The 20,532-nt window shown below is 45.3% G+C and overlaps 1 protein-coding gene and 1 pseudogene across 3 annotated transcripts in view; both read left to right on the top strand.

Moving 5' to 3' along the window:
- Positions 1 to 2,553: 2,553 nt before the first annotated feature.
- HGFAC (HGF activator) overlaps positions 2,554 to 20,532 on the top strand; it is a 58,863-nt gene continuing 40,884 nt past the window's right edge. For all 3 annotated transcript variants that reach the window (XM_067558884.1, XM_067558885.1, XM_067558883.1), the window contains exons 1-4: positions 2,554 to 2,580; positions 3,749 to 3,886; positions 5,911 to 5,965; positions 7,308 to 7,404. In XM_067558884.1, coding sequence (XP_067414985.1) covers positions 2,569 to 2,580; positions 3,749 to 3,886; positions 5,911 to 5,965; positions 7,308 to 7,404 — 302 coding nt within the window. In that variant the 5' untranslated portion in view covers positions 2,554 to 2,568. The remainder of the gene's footprint in view (positions 2,581 to 3,748; positions 3,887 to 5,910; positions 5,966 to 7,307; positions 7,405 to 20,532) is intronic.
- On the top strand, positions 8,391 to 8,780 carry LOC137160361 (small nuclear ribonucleoprotein F pseudogene; annotated as a pseudogene).

The following is a 20,532-nucleotide window of genomic DNA, read 5'->3' as shown; positions in this document are numbered from 1 at the left end:
AGGTCATACAGCGTATCCCTTCAAGAGCCAGGATATTTCCCTACAATATATTTTCCAGTGTTTTGTGGAGTTTGGTTTTGAATGTCCATTAATTTAGAACCTTATGTACCGCACTTTAGAACTGAGAGTTTATTAGGGAATGTCTCTACATTTTGAATCACTCCTCAAAATGTACCTGGGTCCACCCAGACTTAATTGTTCACTTCTTTACTGAAATTTACGTATATCAAGAATAATGAATTATGGCTGAACTGATTTAAAATGTTCCTTAGGTTAAAGAAACTATCTTCCCACATTCAGCTCCCTAAACTGTGTTCATTATTTAAATCTTTTAGCCACATCTCTAGGCTTTACCAGGCTGAGAAGTAACTGATTTTCCAACTCCTTTTCTTAGCATGCGAGCAAATCTTCAGTTGTGGGAAGACATCTTTTATTGTTTTTGGATTATACAACGTTCTGTGTAGGCGCAGTTTCTAGAGAAGAAACTGTGTGAACAGCAAGAGAGTTTGCTGTTTCCAAGGGTCTCTGATAAGAGCCAATTCTTCAGACAGAGTTGCTCTCTGGGAATCAGGCACTGGTGGTGGGATGAGATATTTGAATGAAGGGGCTGCCTGCATGCTGTTTGACCACCTCTAACTCCAGGACTGGTGTACATGAGTAAATAAAACAAGTTATGCTTAAATATACCCAGACTCTGCAGCACTGTTTTCCCTGCCACCAAGAAACTGACCTACAAGGCCTTGGAAATCTGCTACTGTTCCTCAGAGGAGCAATGCTGGAGTCAAAATCTGACACTGGTGTTGGGAGAAGAAGCAAGTCATCCAGTTGTCCAAGGTCAGCTTTTGCAACATGTTGGCTGTCTCTGGATGGGGAAGTTGAAAACAGAATTGGGGAAGGAATTAATGGAACCAGTTTAAGTAGATGTGGTGTGGGAAGCTCGTTCACATTAACTCTCGTCCTCTCAGTAGTTCCCTGACTCCCCCATTCAGAATTGAAAGTGTCCAGACTTTTCATTCTTTGGGGACAGGTTGACCTCTGTCCTGTCAGTCTGTTGTGGAGCCAGTATCCGTAGTGCTTGTATAGTTCAAAATCCTGGTGATATTTCCTGCTAGAAGAGGGGTTACATATACAATCCTATCTCTACCAAGAGCCCAAGATCGTAGCATAAAAAACCCAAACAAAGCTGAAACCCAGCAGTAGTAATTGTCAGTGAAGCATCTGCCAAATAGTAGTAATTGTCAGTGAAACTGGTGCAGTGAGCAGGCCAAATTTAGTTGGAATGAATCAGTGTTCGCTTCTTGCATGCTCATGCTCTGCCTTCAGTAGTTGCTCTGTGCACTTAGCCTGCCGGGATCCTCGGATTAGCATTTATAATGTGACTATCTTCAGGATGCCTCACTCTGCATCCTCATCACTCACTGGTTTACTGGTGCCTCACTAAGCTTTGGGACGTGTCCAGTCCCAAAGAGGGGGCTTCCACCTACCACATGTAATTAGCGTTCAGGCTTGTTTGGTGCCAGTGATGGGCTAGTGGTTTATTTTTCATCTGATAAAGGTTATTGGCATGCTTTGTCAATTTAGAAGACACTTGCTGTGGATTCAGTCATCTAATTGACACAGTCAGACTTTGTCCTGTTTATAAACCAGCCCGCAGGATATCGGGCACTGAGAACTAGTGGTTTGATATAGTTTCCTGCTACAACAACTGGTTGAGACCCGGTCAGTACCTTTCATCTGTGCCATTTAGACCTCTTTGACTGAACCTGTGTAGGTAATGTATGTACAGTGGGTAGGTGTTTGGTATAATGTATTTATATGGGGCCACATCCTGAAGCTGTGATTTAGTCCTCATGGGGAAATTCCCATTGGAAGAAGGTGGTGGCTTTCATCCACAGCTCCTTGTATTGATGGCTCCTGGAAGCAGGTTTCTCAGTTCTTGGTGGCAGCTGCTTCCTCTGATGGCTCTCCCCTTCCCAGCAGCTTGGGCTCCCAGATGTGACAGTTCCCAGGGGTGACAGCAGTAGCAGCTTCTTCTTTTTCCTTGTATTATAACGCATTAAGTTTCAGCAGAAAGTAATTAAAATTGCCACCCAACCAGCAGGATACTGTACAGTGCCTCTCTGTTTGTCAGTTCACACTCTCAGGGAAGAGAGCCAGTAGCAGAGACTGAGAGGGAGAACACAGACAGACTAGATTACGGCATCATCATCATGTCATTTCTCGTTTCTTTGTGTCATTTCTTGTTTTTAGGTAGATAAATAAGTTACCCTAGAACCTGCCTCGGTCTTCATTGAAATATTGCAGTCCTGGCCCTATGGGCAGCTGGTCCTGGCTCTGACAAGGGGTGGAGGAGGCTGCTGCCTTTATAGAACGATAGCCCCTAGTACTGACTCCTCTCCCAGCTTTCAGGTGTACGCGCTGGAACAGCAAACAAAGTGATTGAATTAGCAATATCAGATGGCTGCCTGGCTCTTTCTCAACCGTAAGGAAAAGCCCATGGGATCATTGGTGGGCCACGAACCATAGTATGGGACCTGCTATTCTGGAGCCTACTTAACTAGAGGATGGATGGTGTTAGAGGTAAGGCACGAGACTGGGAGATGTGTGTTCGATCCCTGCTCTGCCACAAAATTCCATTGTAAAGTATAGGATACTTGGTAAATCATTTAACCTCTCTGTGTCTCATACTTCCCATTGTAAAATGAGCAATAATTATACATACCTACATCACAGGTTCTGTGGGAATTAATTCATTTCAGATCCAAAAATAACAGGTGTTATGTAAGTGCCAAGGATGATTATTATTTATTGCTGAATCTGGAGTGAATTCAAAATTCACCCAGCCTTTGTTGTTCGCTTTTAAGGCATTGTCTACCCTAGGAAGGTTTTGCTAGTATCGTTATACTGATATAGCTATACTGCCAAAATCCACTAGTGTGGACACACTTATAGCAGTATAATAGGACTTTCACAGGTATAGTTTATGCAAATTCCCTCACTTATAAGCACCATTATACTGGTATAACTGTATTCACACTAGGGCTTTTACTGGCATAGCTATGTTGGTAAAAATTAATCTCTTACCTGACATAGCTATATGGATAAAACTTTGAAGTGTAGACCACACCTTCGTCTAGTGACTATAGAATGGGTTTATTTACTTTACCTAGTTTCTGTTTCATTAGAGTAATGTGTACTTACTTTCTTTTTTCCTAACTCACTGCTTCAGCATTATTATAAGTAACTGCTGGGCAGGTAACCATCTGTTAATGAGTAATTTTTGTGTTTGTCTGATAGTCACATTGATCTGTTCCATATTTTGCAACATAATATAGTTTCCTGAGCGGCTTGTTTGTAGCTCTTCATAATTGTACTGTGTTTATAATAACATATCAAAGGAAAAGAGAGAAGAAGTAGGTACTTCAATTCCAAATGGCTTTCTGAGTACAAGTAACATCAGGCTGGAGCCTGTGGGTATGCTGAGTACATTTCATGCCCACTGAGTTCAGGGCAAGTTGAGGGCATTTCTACCCACACAGGGCCCTTTGCAAGCTTTTCAGTCCCTGCGGTTTTGGTAAAATATCTCCAAAAACCACATTCATATCAACCCACAAAGATGTTAACGATTAACCCTGATAAGAGCTCTGATTGCTTAATAAGTTAAAATGCTCTAAAGTCATGTGAACCACCAGGAGATTTTGGTATATGTTAATCTCTTGCGAAAGCCTGTAGCTGATTTATCTTCCAGCTTCAGATGCCTGGGCAGCAGAACAACCCTACTGCTGTCATGCAGGGCTTTTTGGAAAGGAAAATGAAGATGAAAGCCTGCAGTTCTTTCACTGTTGTCATCTTGGCTTTGACTTTGAGCAGTGACTGTACAGGAGTGGTAAGTGTGATTTTTCTTGTGATTTGGAATGGCTGGTCAGTTCAGCACCAAAGGCTGAACATGAAATGACAGACGCTGGATACTGTCCTTGGGTTGAATGGGTAGGACCAGACAGCAAGCTGAATTACACATGGCCATTTAGCTGACAAAACCTTTCTTCATGGATAATTAATCTGATCGCTTTGTGGAAAATCAGGTATCATGTCATGCTAATAATACTTCTATGGCTCTTCTCACCTATCAGTAGAGTGGAAAACAGCAACCAGCATAATACATTGCACAGTTATGAAGGGAGGGGCACATTTTCAAAAAATGCTGAGAATCTGTAATGCTAGGGCCAAGCAGAGAGAAGCACAGGTTATAAGTAAGGCCCTATTTAACCTGCAATATGGTGGAAATTGTGGATTCTGCAATATTTGCCTTCCACCGCAATTTTGACAGTAGGAACCCTGGCTGCCCCGGGGATCAGTGCGGGAGCACACACACTGTCAGCCCTGGGTGGCCAACAGTGGGAGCCCCCATTCTCAGTCCCGGGTGGCTGACAGTGGAAAATCGTGGAAAAGTAATAATGGACTTTATTTCCACAAATAATAAGATCCATTATTACTTTTCTCAGTTTTCCATGGCTTGTCTGCAACTCAGCCGCAATTTTTTAACAATCCATCACGCAGTTCAAGTAGGGCTTTGGTTATAAAGTGTAATCTATAAGACCCTCCCTTGTACATCAGACTTCTTCCTCTAGAGTGCCCTGTTGGGTTCTGAACGTGTGCATCTACAAGAATATAGGTATCTTGGTCTTGGTGCTTAGGCTACTGAACTTTTTCCTGTCTCAGGTCCTGATCCAGCAAAGCACTTATGCATGTGCTGAACTTTCAGTACTTATGTGCTTAAAATTAAGCAGCACGTACTTAAGTGCTTTGCTGGATCAGAGCTCAAATTAGTAGTGGCTAGGCAGGGGCCAGTAGGGATGAATAATAACATTAATATTTTTGTTTGTCTATACATATGTCAAAGAATTGACACAGAGCCATCTAACTGCACATAGCTAGCCTAGGTAACCACCTGTTCCTACCACTGTTGCCTGTGTCCTCCCCCACACCCTTCACCAGTGTATTACATGGGCTTATTGCATCTTGTCTTGAAATGTCTCTTTCCATGTGTTTCTCTAGTGCCTAGCACAAAGGGCCTCAACCCTGATTGGGTCACTGGATGTTGGCTCAAGCCCTAAATTGGGAGGTGAAGGAACTCTTGTAGGCTCCAGGGTGCGGAACTTGCTTCCTCCTTGCATCCATTTAAGCTTTTTCCAGTAACTCATAAACATCTCAAGCTGCTTTTTTAGAATAATCATGGTTGGCCCTTATTTATTACCTTCCATCGATCTATTTCTACCCCTTCCTATGTGCAGGTTCCCTTGATTGTTTTCCTGATATTGAATTTATATAATATCTACATTGTAATTTAATCATGGCTTTATTGTTGTTTGTTGCTCTGAGTGCCTTTGGTAGCAGTGGCACTTCATATGTCCTACTCTTATTTCTTATTGCTTGTGGCTGATTAGAATTAACATATTTAGTTTTATCAGTATTCATTTACTGATCAGTGACCCCAAATAAAGTAGAGATTGCTTATAACTCAGCCCAGGGGGAACACTGCTAAATGATGTGAAAGGCCAAAAGGCTGGGGCATTATTCAGAGCTGGGAACTAGCTCTGAAAGACGTGTTCCCCACCAAAAGAAATAGGAACATGTCCGTAGATAACAGAGAGATATAATTAAGCTTGTTTTCTGTGTTCTTGTGCCATGTTTGGCTTTTCCTGAATAAGCCATGACCTTTCATCAGCCAATGTTTATTTATCCCCTTTCACAAGAACGCACCCTAGCCAAAATCACACACAAATAAAGGGATTCTTGCCGAAGTGCTGCTAACATGTGTTATGGGATTCTTCTGAATATACATTTTATCCTTGCAGAACGTTTCCTGTAAAGGATTTCTGTATTTTCAATCTTCATCATTTTTATTTGTAGAACCGTGGGTCTATGCATAGAAGAGGCTCGGTACCTGAAATCTTCCACCACAGAGGTACCAAATCAGTTCTAATGGGCATCAGTAATAACAACAAACTGTTTATCTGTGTCTGTTTTTGTTTCCACGTGGACTCATAAAGACAGTGGTGGAGGAACAGAAAGATGGGCCCCTGTGCATATTTAATTATTTATACACAGTAGAACAGCTCTAACAGGAGATTTGAGAGACACTTGCCCCAGAATATACCATAGCCCAGTGGTTAGGGCAATCTCCTGAGTGGTGGAAACCCACGTTCAAATACCTTCTACACATCAGGCAAAATGAGGAACTGAACCTGGTCTCCCACATCATAGCGGAACCACTGGCTAAAAGCTACAAAGGGGTTGGGGAGAGATCATCACGTCTTTCTCAGGTGGTGGTATGTGCGGAACTCAATCTGGTAGGCAGCTTCTGAGAACGCCTACCAGATCAGGCCCCACAGGCAAGATAGGCAAGAGAACACCTGTCTGAGGATTATGCTGGCGTTTAAGTGTGAGCTACATGCGGGCACTGAGGCTGAAGTGGCTCTGCACATGCCCACTGGCAGATTTTTAAGTGCCTAGGGGACTTGACCAGTGAAAATTCAGGCTCTGAGGATTTAGGCACCTACAGAGTTAGGTGGCAGTTGAGTGGGGGTTTTGGATATCTAAATTTTGAATTTCATTACCTAAAGTGGCAGTTAGCTGCCCAAATTCCTTTGTGGATTTAGCCGTTCCTGCCTTATAGGGATCCCACCACCCCTTCTTAGACAGTTGTACAATTGATGTGATGGGTGTAGAACTCATTGCTTCTAGACATCCACCTTAGTTCATTTTCTTCACTTGTAAAGAGCCTATTTATTCCAAAATGATGATAACCTGATCGTTCTGATCAATGTTTGCCCCATATTACGTATATTCCTCCACCCTTTACAACCCTCCTACCCCTCTGGCTATTTTTATCCATTTGAGTGTTTTACAGGTTGACACTTTGCTTTAAATGGATGGTATTGAGGCACAGTGAGTATTATTTCAGAAATGACATTAATTATATGAATGTATTATTATTAATAATTATTATGTCTGGCTGTATCAGGAATTGCTATATGCTCATGGTGCTGAACTGAAATGATCTGAAATTTTTATTCTACCACTGAGTGCTTAAATTACGTTGCTTTAGCTGCAGTGCCTGACAATCCAGTATACTTCAAGTAAGATTTCCCTTTCCTCTTACTATACCAAGGTTCACAAGAAACAGGATCCACTGTACTGTTGAGATACCTGAAGATTCCTTTCCTTTAAATTAGCATTACTTTTGTGTAAGCAAATAGTTTTATGTCCGTGTGTGACTGCATGAAGGTTTTACTCTTGTGTTTCAGTGATGACAGAGGATGAGCAGCAATGTATGTTTCCCTTTCGGTATGGCGGAAGGATGTACCACTCATGTATATCAAATCTATTTTCTCTAAAGAAATGGTAAGTCAGTTTTCCAAAGAAACATTCAGTGCTTTATTACAATTAAAATGAGTAGGGATTTGAGCATTAGTCTTGTTTTCACCATAATCATTATGGACCCAATCCAACACCCACTGAAGTGAGTAGAAAGACTCCCACTGTCGTCAGTGGGCGTGGGATCAGGCCTTATATGCGGATAGAGATGGGGCAATGCCAATGTCTTCAGGCACAAAGAATGCACAAAAGTCGTGCAGAAGAATTATGCAGCATCGCACAGAAGGAATGCAGAAGAATTATTCATCATGGATCATACATATTTTTTCCTTGATTCATACATGGGAAGTCCCATTCCTATCATTGGCAATTCCTTGTACAGTACAAGTGGAGAGTATGACCCCACTGCTATTAACTCTCTGCACTGAATAAGCTGGAATATAAACGTGTATTCAATGCACTGTGCGGCAGATGGCTGGCTTCACCCTAGTGGGTCTCACGCTTCTGCTCTTGTAGTGGGCCAGGGTGTCACCAGTTACCCCATCTCCCCAGGGAGAGGGTAGGGATCCAGACCCGCCCACTTCTCTGAGTCCCAGCCCAGAGGCCCTATGAGTAGCAGCTACATGCTGCTGGCATCATACTCGCAGCTGCAGTCTTTTCCCCTGGGCTAATTTACCCCCTCGGTTGTTCTGGCCTCTCAGGCCCTGCTTCCTTGACCAGGCTTCCTTACCCAGGCCCCTGTGCCAGGGGCAGGTTTCCCCCTCCTGGGCCCAGTACTTCTCTCAGGATTCCTCCGCTCTTCCATGCAACACTGTACTCCTTTCTGCTCCTTAGCACAGTACACCTACTTTTCCAGCTCATGCACTGTCTCTCTGGAGCAGAGGGTTTTTATCAGGCACCTGGCTGGGCCTTAATTGGCCTCAGCTGCTCCTAATTGCCCTCTAATGACTCTGGCTCGTCTACAGGGAATAAAGCCCGGATCATTCTGGGGCTTACATACCTCCCTTCGACTCGGGCGGGCGCACATGTGGCGGCCCGGCGAGTAATTTTTGTTTTTGCCGCTGCCTTGTGCCAGGCTGCATTACCATGAGCTTGGCCCTGAACCCCAAGCCCTTCCTGAACGGGCTGACAGGAAAGCCGGTGATGGTGAAGCTGAAGTGGGGGATGGAGTACAAGGGCTACCTGGTGTCTGTCGATGGCTACATGAACATGCAGCTTGCAAACACAGAAGAATACATAGATGGTGCATTGTCTGGACACCTTGGTGAAGTTTTGATAAGATGAAATAATGTCCTGTACATCAGAGGTGTTGAAGAAGAAGATGGAGAAATGAGAGAATAAATTTGTATATTTTTGGTAAATAAAGATCAGTTTTTCACAAAAAAGAAAAAAAAAGAATCACCCTCCTATTGTCCTCTGCCCTTGCTATATCACAACTGGGACTGACCTTCTCCTCCTCTCCCCCACTGAAGAAGCAATCAAGTTTTGCATGGGTAAGAACTCAAACACACCAAGAAATCCGTTATCTACAGCCAAGCACTCAGATGCCACAGAATATGCTCCAAGGAGAAAGTCTGGGACATACACCTTAACACGCTTAAAACCACCTTCACCGAACAAGGACACTCCTCCAGAGAAGTAAATCACATCATGGAATGGGGCACCCACATACCCCAAGAAAACATGCTTCAACACAGAGATAAAACCCATTCCGACCGCACATCCCACACTAGAACCCATACCGGGTATCATCAAACAACTACAACTCATGAGGACCCCATCTTTCAAGAAATCTTTCCTGAAACAACCTACCAATCTCTCCAAGCTCATCATCAGAAGCAAGCTCCCCACAGACCAGGACATAGCAACTCAAAGAGGCTCCAGATCCAGTCAGAACAGTAGATGCAAAACCTGTAGGCATATCTCCACCGCTGCAATGATCAACACAGCTCCATGGATCCTACACATACCTATCAAAACATCCCGTGCACCTCATCCCGTGCACTAAATGCCCCAATAACAACTATGTGGGTGAAAGCAGACAATCACTACTCTCTTGAATGAACTCTCACAGGAAAATGATAAAAGATAAAAAACACCCTATAACTTGTGGGTGAACCCTTTTCACAAAGCGATCGCTCCCTATCTGGCCTATCAGTCCTTATCCTTAAAGGAAACCTGCACAACACTTTCAAAAGACAAACCTGGGAGCTTAAATTCATAACTTTCCTACACACTAAAAAATCATGGTATTAAGAAAGACACTGGATTTATGGCTTATTACAATAATCTGTAACCCACTAACCCTCTTTTTGTCCTATGACAGCAAAGGTGTTAGTGGGCCACTTCACTTGGATGGTCCCTTAGAATATGTGCTAATGACTTATGTTAAATGATCTGTTTGATATTGTATTCAGCTTTGACATCCTGAGTACCTTTTCTAGACCTGAAGATGAGCTCTGTGTACCTCAAAAGCGTGTCTAGCTCATCAACAGAAGTTGGTCCAATACAAGATATTACTTTCCCATCTTATCTCTCATTTAAACTAGATAATTCAAGCTAGGAGATCACTTCTGATAATCCTGAATATCCACAAGTAAATAGCTGATGGAAAGGGCACCAATGAAACAATATTTCAAGAATATTTTAATTCAATATAAATAATGTGAGCACTTTTCCTGCTTGAAACCTGCATCTAAATGCACTGACACACTCGATAGAGATTGAGCTTTACGTCCATTTAATTTCTTTTCATGTTCAGGAGGATTCTTAATTATATCTGAAATTCTCCATGTGTATCTTTAACTATGCCATAGAAACTGAAATTTAACTATGCCATAAAAATTAGAGTCCTGTAGTACTTTAAAGACTAACAAATTTAATTTCTGCAGGCATAAGCTTTCGTGGGCTGTAACCCACTTTGTCAGACATCAGACAACTGACATCTGACGTCTGACATCTGACAAAGTGGGTTACAGCCCACGAAAGCTTCTGCCTGCAGAAATTAAATTTGTTAGTCTTTAAAGTGCTACAGGACTCTCGTTGTTTTTGCTGTATACAGACTAACACGGCTACCCCTCTGGAACTTTTAACTATGCCATAGGAATTGAAAACGAGTTTGGGATCCAGTGATGGAGCACAGCTGAGAGCTGACCTTGGATGGCTTTCATTTGTGCTTCCTATTTTCAAATACAGTTTACAAGTTGGGAGATAAGAGAGGAGATAGTTGTAGCTGCCTGATTTTGAGAAGTCATGTCTATTTCATCTTAGTCTCTGACCCTTCTAGCCAAGATATAGTCCTCTCTCATAAGCTCAGGGCAACCCGACATGCCTCCACAGATCTTGATGCCAGAAAACTAGCACTGCATAACAAAGAGAGAGCTGCTTTGTGCATTCTTTTTTGTTAACTTCTTTATGTATGAGTCTGTGCTATGCCGCACAGGAGTGATCTATGATAATAGACCACGGATGACTTTGCTGGCTGGTAGGCAGATGAGACAGGGCCTGGTTCACCTCCTCCCTCTGAGATGGCTTACACCTGAAGGGACATTATCAGGGACTGTGATTGTGGCTGGCCCCTGCTCAACAGTTGGGCACAACATGGCCCTTTATATAGCACTTGACAAACCAAAACAGGTTGGAGAGCAGCACATTGTTCTGCTAATTTCCAGCTCCCTAGATCATTGTTTCTCAGACTTGGAGTCTTGGGGGGCATCTTGGGATCACGATGTGGTTATGTGGGGGTTGTAAGCTGTGAGCCACAACCCTGGCCAGGCGTGGGGTTGTGAGCCTCCTTGCTTCCTTCTGGCAGAGTAACATGTGGGGATAGGGTGACCGGTGATACACAGATACTGCTCACCCCCCCAACATTCCTCCGCACCCCACCCAGGGGACTGGAGGGGGGGGGAGAGAGAGGACGATGAGAAACAATGCCAGGGCTCTCTGCATCCAGGTCACTTTTCCCACCTGGGCAGTGCTGTGAGGTGAGCTGCTGCTCTCTGCCCTCCCCTTATGCAGCCCAAGTGGGGGAAGTGACCTGGATATAGGGAGCCCTGACGTTGTCCTTGTTTCCCTCCTCACAGCCCCCTAGAGCTGCATGGAGGAGCAGCTTATGAAGTGGGAGCAAGCAGCAATACCAGCTGTTCTGTGCATGCAGGTCTGTTTCCCCAGGAGGGCGCAGGAGGGGGTTGCAAGATTTAGAGGTGAAGAGGGCACATTGCAGAGGTTAGGGGCGAAGGGGGAGTCCATGGGGGCCAGGGGCAGGCACTCACGGTGGCAAGATTGTTGCATTCAGAGGCTTGATATGTGAATGGGGTCACCAATACAAAAAGTTTGAGAACCACTGCCCAGATACATTACTTAATTGGAGGGCTTTCCTATTTAATAGCTGTTTGCAGTGTTGTTGTGGCCATTTTGGTCCCAGGACAGCAAGACACTAAAAATCATGAACTCAGTAAAAACATTGAATTATAACAGTCTGTAACCCACTAACCCTCCATTGTCCTATGACAGCAGAGGTGTTAAGGGTCCACTTCACCTTGAATGGTCTCGTGCAACATGTGTTAACTCCTTGGTGTAACAATCTTTCCACCTTATATTTAGCTGTGACTCTCTGGGATGTGTACACTGCAATGTAAACCTAGGGTCAGGAGAACTCCAGTTAGCAGACCCCGAGTTTGTTTACTTAGTGCTTGAGTGTCTACACTCATTTGTAACCCTAGGCTAGGAATTTTTTAACCCTGGCTCCCAACCTGGGGCACCAGCATATAAACGGCATTATGATATTGTCAAGGACCAGACCAGGTCCCCACTGTAGTTCACTGGTTGCTCAATATGTACCATGCCTATGCTGTGCTTGCCCTTCTTCCAGCCTTGCTCCAGCTTCCAGTCCCTGCTCCTGCTCTGTTCCAGCCCCTGCTTACCTCTGGCTTCAGACTTCTGGTTTTGACCTGCTCTCCCTGGGTCTGCCTCTGGCTTACAACTCTGGTTTTCCCCCCTCCAGGTCTAGATTTTGGCTTCTATCTTCGAGTGATTGCTCATATGCATTCCAATATAGGTGTGTGCGTGCCCAGTGCACAGATTCCTGGAACCTTTTTCCCTAGCAAGCCCCGCAGGGCCAGCTCAGGCACCCCCTGGAGTGCCGCGCTCATATCGCGGTATAAAGGGCGCTGCTGGCCCCGCGGGTCCCCAGTTCCTTCTTTCCGCCTGTGACGGTTGCTGGAACTATCGCCTCTTGCTGTGTGCAAGTAGCTCATTCCCTAGCTGTTGTTACTGTTCTTTAGAGAGTTTATCCCATCTGTGACGCTCATCACAGACGCATCCGATATGGGATGGGGAGCCCACATCTGTCGCAATCGGGGCACCCAAGGGCTTTGGTCACCGGAGGAGAGAGCTCTGCACATCAACATACGCGAGCTCAGAGCGGTCCGGTTGGCCTGCAAGGCCTTCCTTCAGTTCCTGAAGGGCAGGGTAGTCCAAGTCCTCACGGACAATACGGCAGCCATGTTCTACGTGAACAGGCAGGGGGGGGGGGGGCACGTTCCTCGGCTCTCTGCCAGGAAGTTATTCGCCTGTGGGATTTCGCGGTGAGGCACGATTTTCACTTATCTGCCTCTCACCTCCCTGGGGTCCGGAACAGCGAGGCGGACCGCCTCAGCAGATCATTTTCACCCCGCCACGAATGGTCCTTGCACCAGGACATAGTGGCTTTAATCTTCCAAAGGTGGGGTGTTCCCCATCTAGACCTGTTCGCTTCAGCTGGGAACAGGAAATGCCCGAGGTTTTGTTCGCTCAGGGGTCGCGAGCCGGGCTCGCTGTCCGATGCCTTCTTGATAGACTGGGCAGGGGACCTGATGTACGCATTCCCCCCCATTCCGCTCCTGCCCCAAGTCCTTCTCAAGATCAAGAGGGACAGGGCAAACATCATCCTGATCGCCCCAGCGTGGCCGAGACAGCATTGGTACAGCATGCTGCTCGACCTCTCTATTACCGAACCGATTCCGCTACCCAGACGATGCGACCTGATCTCCCAGGACCACGGGAGATTGTTGCACCCGACCTGGACTCCCTCCACCTCACTGCCTGGAGACTCTGTGGCTGACGGAGGGAGAGAGGGCCTGTTCCATTCAGGTTCAGCAGGTCCTTCTGGGCAGCAGGAAACCGTCCACGCAAGTAACGTATAGAGCTAAGTGGCGGAGGTTTTCGGGGTGGGCAGAATCGAGAGGGTTACATCCGAGCTTCTCACCCATACAGGCTATCTTAGAGTACCTGCTGCAGCTTAAACTGCAAGGCCTGGCCCTGGCTTCCTCACGGTACACCTAGCAGCCATTTCGGCTTTCCACCAACCGATGGAAGGCCGGTCCCTATTCTCTCACCCCATGTCAGTGAGGTTCCTTAAGGGGGTGGAGAGGACTTTCCCTCAGGTACGGGACCCGGTGCCACCCTGGGACCTCAACTTGGTCCTCAACAGACTGATGGGACACCCCTTTGAGCCCCTGGCCACATGCTCCCTTCTCCTTTTATCGTGGAAGGTAGCCTTCCTGGTGGCCATCACCTCGGCCAGGAGGGTCTCCGAACTAAGGGCGTTGACCTCGGAGCCCCCCTACACAGTTTTTTACAAGGATAAGGTCCGGCTGAGACCTCACCCGGCTTTTATGCCTAAGGTGGTGTCTCAGTTCCACTGTAATCAGGACATTTTCCTTCCTGTGTTCTTTCCAAAACCCCACGGTTCGGAGGAGGAAAGGAGAGGACATTCGCTGGATGTCAGGCGAGCCTTGGCCTACTATATCGAGCGGACCAAGCCCTTCCGGAAGTCGACACAGCTGTTTGTGGCTGTGGCAGACAGGATGAAAGGCTCTCCTGTCTCCACCCAGCGAATCTCCAACTGGATTACTGCCTGCATCAGAGCATGTTACGAGCAGGCAGGGGTGCCCCTTCCAGGTGTGGTAAGAGCACACTCTACTAGGGCCCAGGTCTCTTCCGCAGCCTTCCTGGAGTGGGTTCCCCTGCAGGACATCTGCAGAGCAGCGACCTGGTCGTCGGTCCATACGTTCACATCGCACTACGCCATCGTGGAGCAGGCCAGGGAGGATGCGGGGTTTGGCAGAGCCATGCTATCAAGAGCAGGTCACCGATAACTCCTACCCACCTCCAAGGTATGGCTAATTAATCACCTATATTGGAATGCATATGAGCAATCACTCGAAGATAGAAAACAAGGTTACTTACCAGTAACTGTTGTTCTTCGAGATGTGTTGCTCATATCCATTCCAAACCCACCCCCCGTCCCCACTGTCGGAGTCAGCAGAAAGAAGGGACTGGGGACCCGCGGGGCCAGCAGCGCCCTTTATACCGCGATATGAGTGCGGCACTCCAGGGGGCGCCTGAGCTGGCCCTGCGGGGCTTGCTAGGGAAAAAGGTTCCGGGAATCTGTGCACTGGGTGCGCACACACCTATATTGGAATGCATATGAGCAACACATCTCGAAGAACAACAGTTACTGGTAAGTAACCTTGTTTTTCTGCAGCTCTGCTACTGACTCTTGGCTTGTTTCCTGGACTCTGCCTACTGTGGACCCAGCTCTAACCTGTAGGCAGAACTGTCACCTTCACCTTTAGGCCTGACCGCTCACAGCTCAGTTGGCAATAGATATTACCTCACCCACCTTGTCTCTCTGTTTAATAGCTGACATTTTAGGGCCTGGTCCAAAACCCATTTAAGTCAGTAGAGGAATCTTTCTGTTTACTTCAGAAAGATTTGAATCAGACACTTAATGAATCTGTTTTTTAGTTCTGCTATTGAATTTTATATGCAGAACCCTTGAGTTGTGGGCCCAACCCAGCTCCTAGTGACTTTAATTTTATTAATTGTATTGTGGTAGAATCTAGGAATCCCTTCATGGACCAAGATCCTATTATAGTAGGCACTATATGCATACATAATAAAAAGACAGTCCCTGCTCCAATCTGTGTATAAAACACAAGACAACAAGTGATTACAGACACACAGATGGCTGAGCATAGGGAAACAATGAGACAATATTGGGCGGTATAGTGGGCCATGGCCTCAAAACATCAGTTGCCTAAGTGTTGTCAAGTTTTTGGTAGGCATCACAGCATAGGAGAGGAATTGACATCTCAAAAGTGAATGAGAGATAATCTGTGGGGTGGGAATAGGACCTTGAATGCGAAGACAAGTAGTTTGTGTCTGATACGATGGAGAAAGGGGCGCCAGTGGAGGGAGCAAGATCAGATCCTGTAACTTCAATAGTGTAAAATATTTAAAGAGAAAAAAAGAGTCTCAACAAGTTGATTATTAATCCTATCTGCTATAGGACAGAGTTGGATGATTTTAATTTTAGAGTAAATCTTAGCTTTATCTAACCAACCCACAGAATTTGTTGTTTAAAGTCTTTATGTGACCTATTCATTTAGTTCTTTTGTCATTAATCAGAACTATACACAGACTTTTCCATTAGCTTTTCACATGCCAATTAATGTAGTGTTGGTCTAGTCTTGCAGCAATGTCTCAGTTGTAAAACTCTTGATTCCCTTTTCCCCATCACTGCTGATACACATGGGACATTAAATGCAGAGCCTCAGACCATTTCAGGAATATGTCATAAGTACTACACTGTCAGTGACAACTTTTAACTTAATGCTTAATTTAACTCTAATGTAACAATTGTGGAACAATCATAGACTGGGGACCGACGAGCTAGACAGCAGTTCTACAGAAAAGGACCTGGGGGTAACAGTAGATAAGAAGCTGGATCTGAGTCAGCAGTGTGCCCTGGTTGTCAAGAAGGCTAATAGCATATTGGACTGCATTAGTAGGAGCACTGCCAGCATATCGCAGGAAGTGATTATTCCCCTCTATTCGGCATTGGTGAGGCCGCATTTGGAGTATTGTGTCCAGTTTTGGGCATCCCACTACAAAAAGGATGTGGAGAAGTTGGAGAGAGTCCAGAGGAGGGCAACAAAAATTATTAGGGGGCTGGAGCACAAGACTTATGAGGAGAGGCTGAGGGAACTAGGCTTGTTTAGTCTGCAGAAGAGAAGAATGAGGGGAGATTTGATAGCAGCCTTTAACTACCTGAAAGGGGGTTCCAGGGAGGATGGAGCTAGGCTGTTCTCAGTGGTGGCAGATGACAGAACAAGGAGCAACGGTTTCAAGTTGCAGTGGGGGAGGTCTAGGTTGGACATTAGGAAAAAGTTTTTCACTAGGAGGGTGGTGAAGCGCTGGAATGGGTTACCTAGGGAGGTGGTGGAATCTCCATCTTTAGTGGTTTTTAAACTGCGGCTTGACAAAACCCTCGCTGGGATTATTTAGCTGAGGTTAGTCCTGCTTTGAGCAGGGGGTTGAACTAGATGACCTCATGAGGGCCCTTCCAACTCTATGATTCTATGATAGATCAGCCTTTAAGAGGGCCTGATCCCTGACTCCCACTGACTTGAATGGAGTGAAGTTGACCCTAATTATTTTAAATTCAGAATGCTTCTATAATCTTGGTCATTTTTATTGGACTACCATACACCTTTCTTTCTATCATGCCCATTTCATTCTGGACACTGACTCTAATGCCTAGGGTTAAATTAGTTTCTGTATGTGAATTAAAACATCTAAAATGCCACTTAAAATCTAAATAGAAACCAGCAATCTGCTGGATTAAAACACTATATGTATACTTTACAAAATAATTTCAGTCTTGCTTGTGAAGCCTTGGGAAAAAAGGATATTTGATTTGAAAAAAAATAAAGCTGTTCCATGAATGTTAAAAATATGCATAATAAAATAGTGAAATATAATTAATCAAGTAGTTTAAAGAAAACAAAACACCTTGCTTTATAACACTCTACTGTCATGCTGTGACTGTGTAATGATACTCCTCTACAGCTAATATTTATTATAATACATTCGACTAGGGTAAAAAGGATGGGCTAACAGCTAGAGCACTGGTTTGGGATGTGAATCACCTGGGCTCATTTCTCAGGTCAGCTGCAAACTTCCTGATAAATTTACCTTGGACAAATGACTTAATCTATGCTGTGTCTTCATACCCTGTCTGTAAAATAAGTATAATAGTTCCCTAGCTCACAGAGGCTGAAATCCATTAGTAAGCATGAGACACTCAAGTAATATACTGATGAGGGCAATATAAATACCTAGCTAGAACTGTAGGCCAAGTCTAAGTTACATACAAGTCCCTCTGACATCACTAGGATTCCTCAAGTAAAGTGAGCAGGATTTTACCCTTTCTGTTGCAAAGAGTTGAGATTCTATCCGTGAATCTGGAAATCACCCTTGTATAGTTTATTTCCTCATTTCTAATTATTCTTGGCTAGACGGCTAAAAAGTGGAAATACTTTAAGGAACAGGAGATAAAACATGATTGCCACAGAAAGCAGAGAAAAGTCCCTTTGTGGACGACATCTCCCAGCTGCACCGTTTATTAAACCTGCAAAGAGCAAAAATGGTTAGGCCTTATTTTAATTATGATGAATAAAGCCTGCCTTCATGTATTTTTTTTAGATGTTTATTTTTGTCTTCTTTTAAAACGTAGTAATATCAGGAATGCCAAGTCAGGATTTCCCTGGGTTAATGGGAGGACTTGGTGGGTAGGTCTTGGCTCATAGTTCCACCTCTGTTCTTAGCCTAACTTTAATTGAAGGGAGGTGGGAGCATTGTATTGTTAGCAAAGACCTCTTTTCCCCCCCAGTGTTCTTCTCTTCTCTTCTCTTCTCTTCTCTTCTCTTCTCTTCTCTTCTCGTCAGGAGCATGAATTAAATTGATTCTAATGAAAACAAGCAATGATTAATTAAAAAAAAAAAAAGATAATCCTCCAAAGTAGAGTAGGATGATAAATCGGTAATGGGAATATATAGAGCAACAACAAGAAACAACAAGTATGTGTGCCTTTGGGTAAGATAAAGTAAATTAACCATGGTAGCCTGTAGTGGCCCTAAGTCTGTACTGTGCTTATGTGCATCTTTGTCAGCTAATTCACTCTTCACCTGTGCCTGGGTTTACAAACCCCTCACTACGGCCAAGGCTGAAGCACTATTGGGCTAGGAAAGCTTTGTCCCTCAAGCACAGCCAAGCATGCTCCTGGGGAAAGTAACAGTATAAAAAGAGCTCCAGCAGCCCAGGCTGGGGAGGGGAGGAGAAAAGCCATTTCTGGAGGAGCACTGCCCTGAGACAGGAGGACAAGAAGCTTTTACTGAAGAGGTCCAGCTGTGATCCCCCTCCCCACAACTCCTTGGATGCTGCCCATGAGAGAAGGAGCACCAGCGGGTTGCTTGCATCGGCCCTGAGACTCTGGGGGTTTGGAACAAAGGACTAGAATCAAACAGCAGCCATGCCCCAAACTCAGACACTGGGTGAGGTAGGAACTGGCCCAGGAAATATGAAGAGGAGGTGGGCCAAGCATAAGCCATTCCATGCTGTAACACTTTCAGGGTCCTGGGCCAGGACCTGGTGGAGAGGGAGGGCCTGGGTCCCCCCTACCCACCCTAGATTCCCCTACACGTAGCCCTAGGGGAGCTACTAAAAGAAAGCTGACCCAGCTGAAACCTATTTAGGGAGTCCCTGACACATTGAACTGAAAAAAGACTACAGGAGCAGACCATGACCACTAGGTCCACTGACCAGACAGACCACTCTCCTACAAGACCCTATTAAAAACAATTGTCATTCATCATTTTCTGGGGCCAGATCCTGCCCTTTCATAGATCCATGCACAGAGGGTCCCTGTGAGGATCACCACTTCCATGTATTAGAGGGGAGATAAGTGGTTTACGTGGCACCCCTGAACATAGGAGGCCAGGCAGAAGAGATGCTATGTCCCCACTCAAGGACCAAACCATCACCAAACCTTCAACTAATTTGTCCATTACCAAACCTTCAACTAAAGTGAGAGCTCACAGTGCTCAACTTGGAGACCCCCAGTGAGTCCTCCAGCCAAATTAGGGATGACATAACTTGACATTCCTGATGTTAGCAAAGCTTTTGATATGGTCTCCCACAGTATTCTTATCAGCAAGTTTCAGAAGTATGGGTTGGATGAATGGACTATAAGATGGATAGAAAGCTGGCTAGATCATCAGGCTCAATGGATAATGATCAACAGCTTCATGTGTAGTTGACATCCGGTAACAAGCGGAGTGCCCCAGGGGTCGGTCCTGTGGCCAGTTTTCTTCAACATCTTCATTAATGATCTGGAGAATGGAGTGGATTGCACCCTCAGCAAGTTTTCAGATGACCCTAAGCTGGGGGGAGTGATACATACACTGGAGGGCAGGGATAGGATACAGAATGATCTAGACAAATTAGAGGATTGGGCCAAAAGAAATCTGATGAGGTTCTACGAGGACAAGTGCAGAGTCCTCCACTTAGGATGGAAGAATCCCATGCACTGCTGCAGACCGAGGACTAATTAGCTAGGCAGCACTTTGGCAGAAAAGGAGCTGGGAGTTACAGTGGATAAGAAGCTGGATATGAGTCAACAGTGTGTCCTTGTTGCCAAGAAGGCTAATGGCATACTGGGCAGCATTAGTAGGAGCATTGCCAGCAGATTGAGGGAAATGATTATTCCCCTCTATTTGGCAGTGGTAAGGCCTCATTTCGAGTACTGTGTCCAGTTTTGGGCACCCCACTGCAGAAAGGATGTGGACAATTGGGAAGAGTCCTGCAGGGGGCAACAAAAATGATTAGGGGGCTGGAGCACAAGACTTATGAGGAGAGGCTGAGAGAACTAGGCTTGTTCAGCCTGCAGAAGAGAAGAATGAGGGGGCATTTGATAGCAGCCTTTAACTACCTGAAAGGGGGTTCCAGGGCGGATGGAACTAGGCTATTCTCAGTGGTAGTAGATGACAGAACTAGAAGCAATGGCCTCAAGTTACAGTGGGGGAGGTCTAGGTTGGATATTAGGAAAAAAATTTCATTAGGAGTATGGTGAAGCACTGGAATGGGTTACCTAGGGAGGTGGTGGAATCTCCATCCTTAGAGGTTTTTAAGGTGTGGCTTGACAGCTCTGACTGGGATGGGTTGGGGTTAGTCTTGCTTTGAGCAGGGAGTTGGACTAGATGACCTCATGAGATCCCTTCCAACCCTAACCTTCTATGCTTCTATGTTTCCATAGTAAAAAGCAAGCAGAAA

Source organism: Emydura macquarii, unplaced genomic scaffold (assembly GCF_026122565.2).
Source record: "Emydura macquarii macquarii isolate MOO-44397 ecotype Brisbane River unplaced genomic scaffold, CSIRO-AGI_Emac_v2 contig_2199, whole genome shotgun sequence".
Taxonomy (NCBI): Eukaryota; Metazoa; Chordata; order Testudines; family Chelidae; genus Emydura; species Emydura macquarii.
Note: the sequence above shows the minus strand (reverse complement) of the source record. Positions and strands in the feature narration are given on the sequence as shown.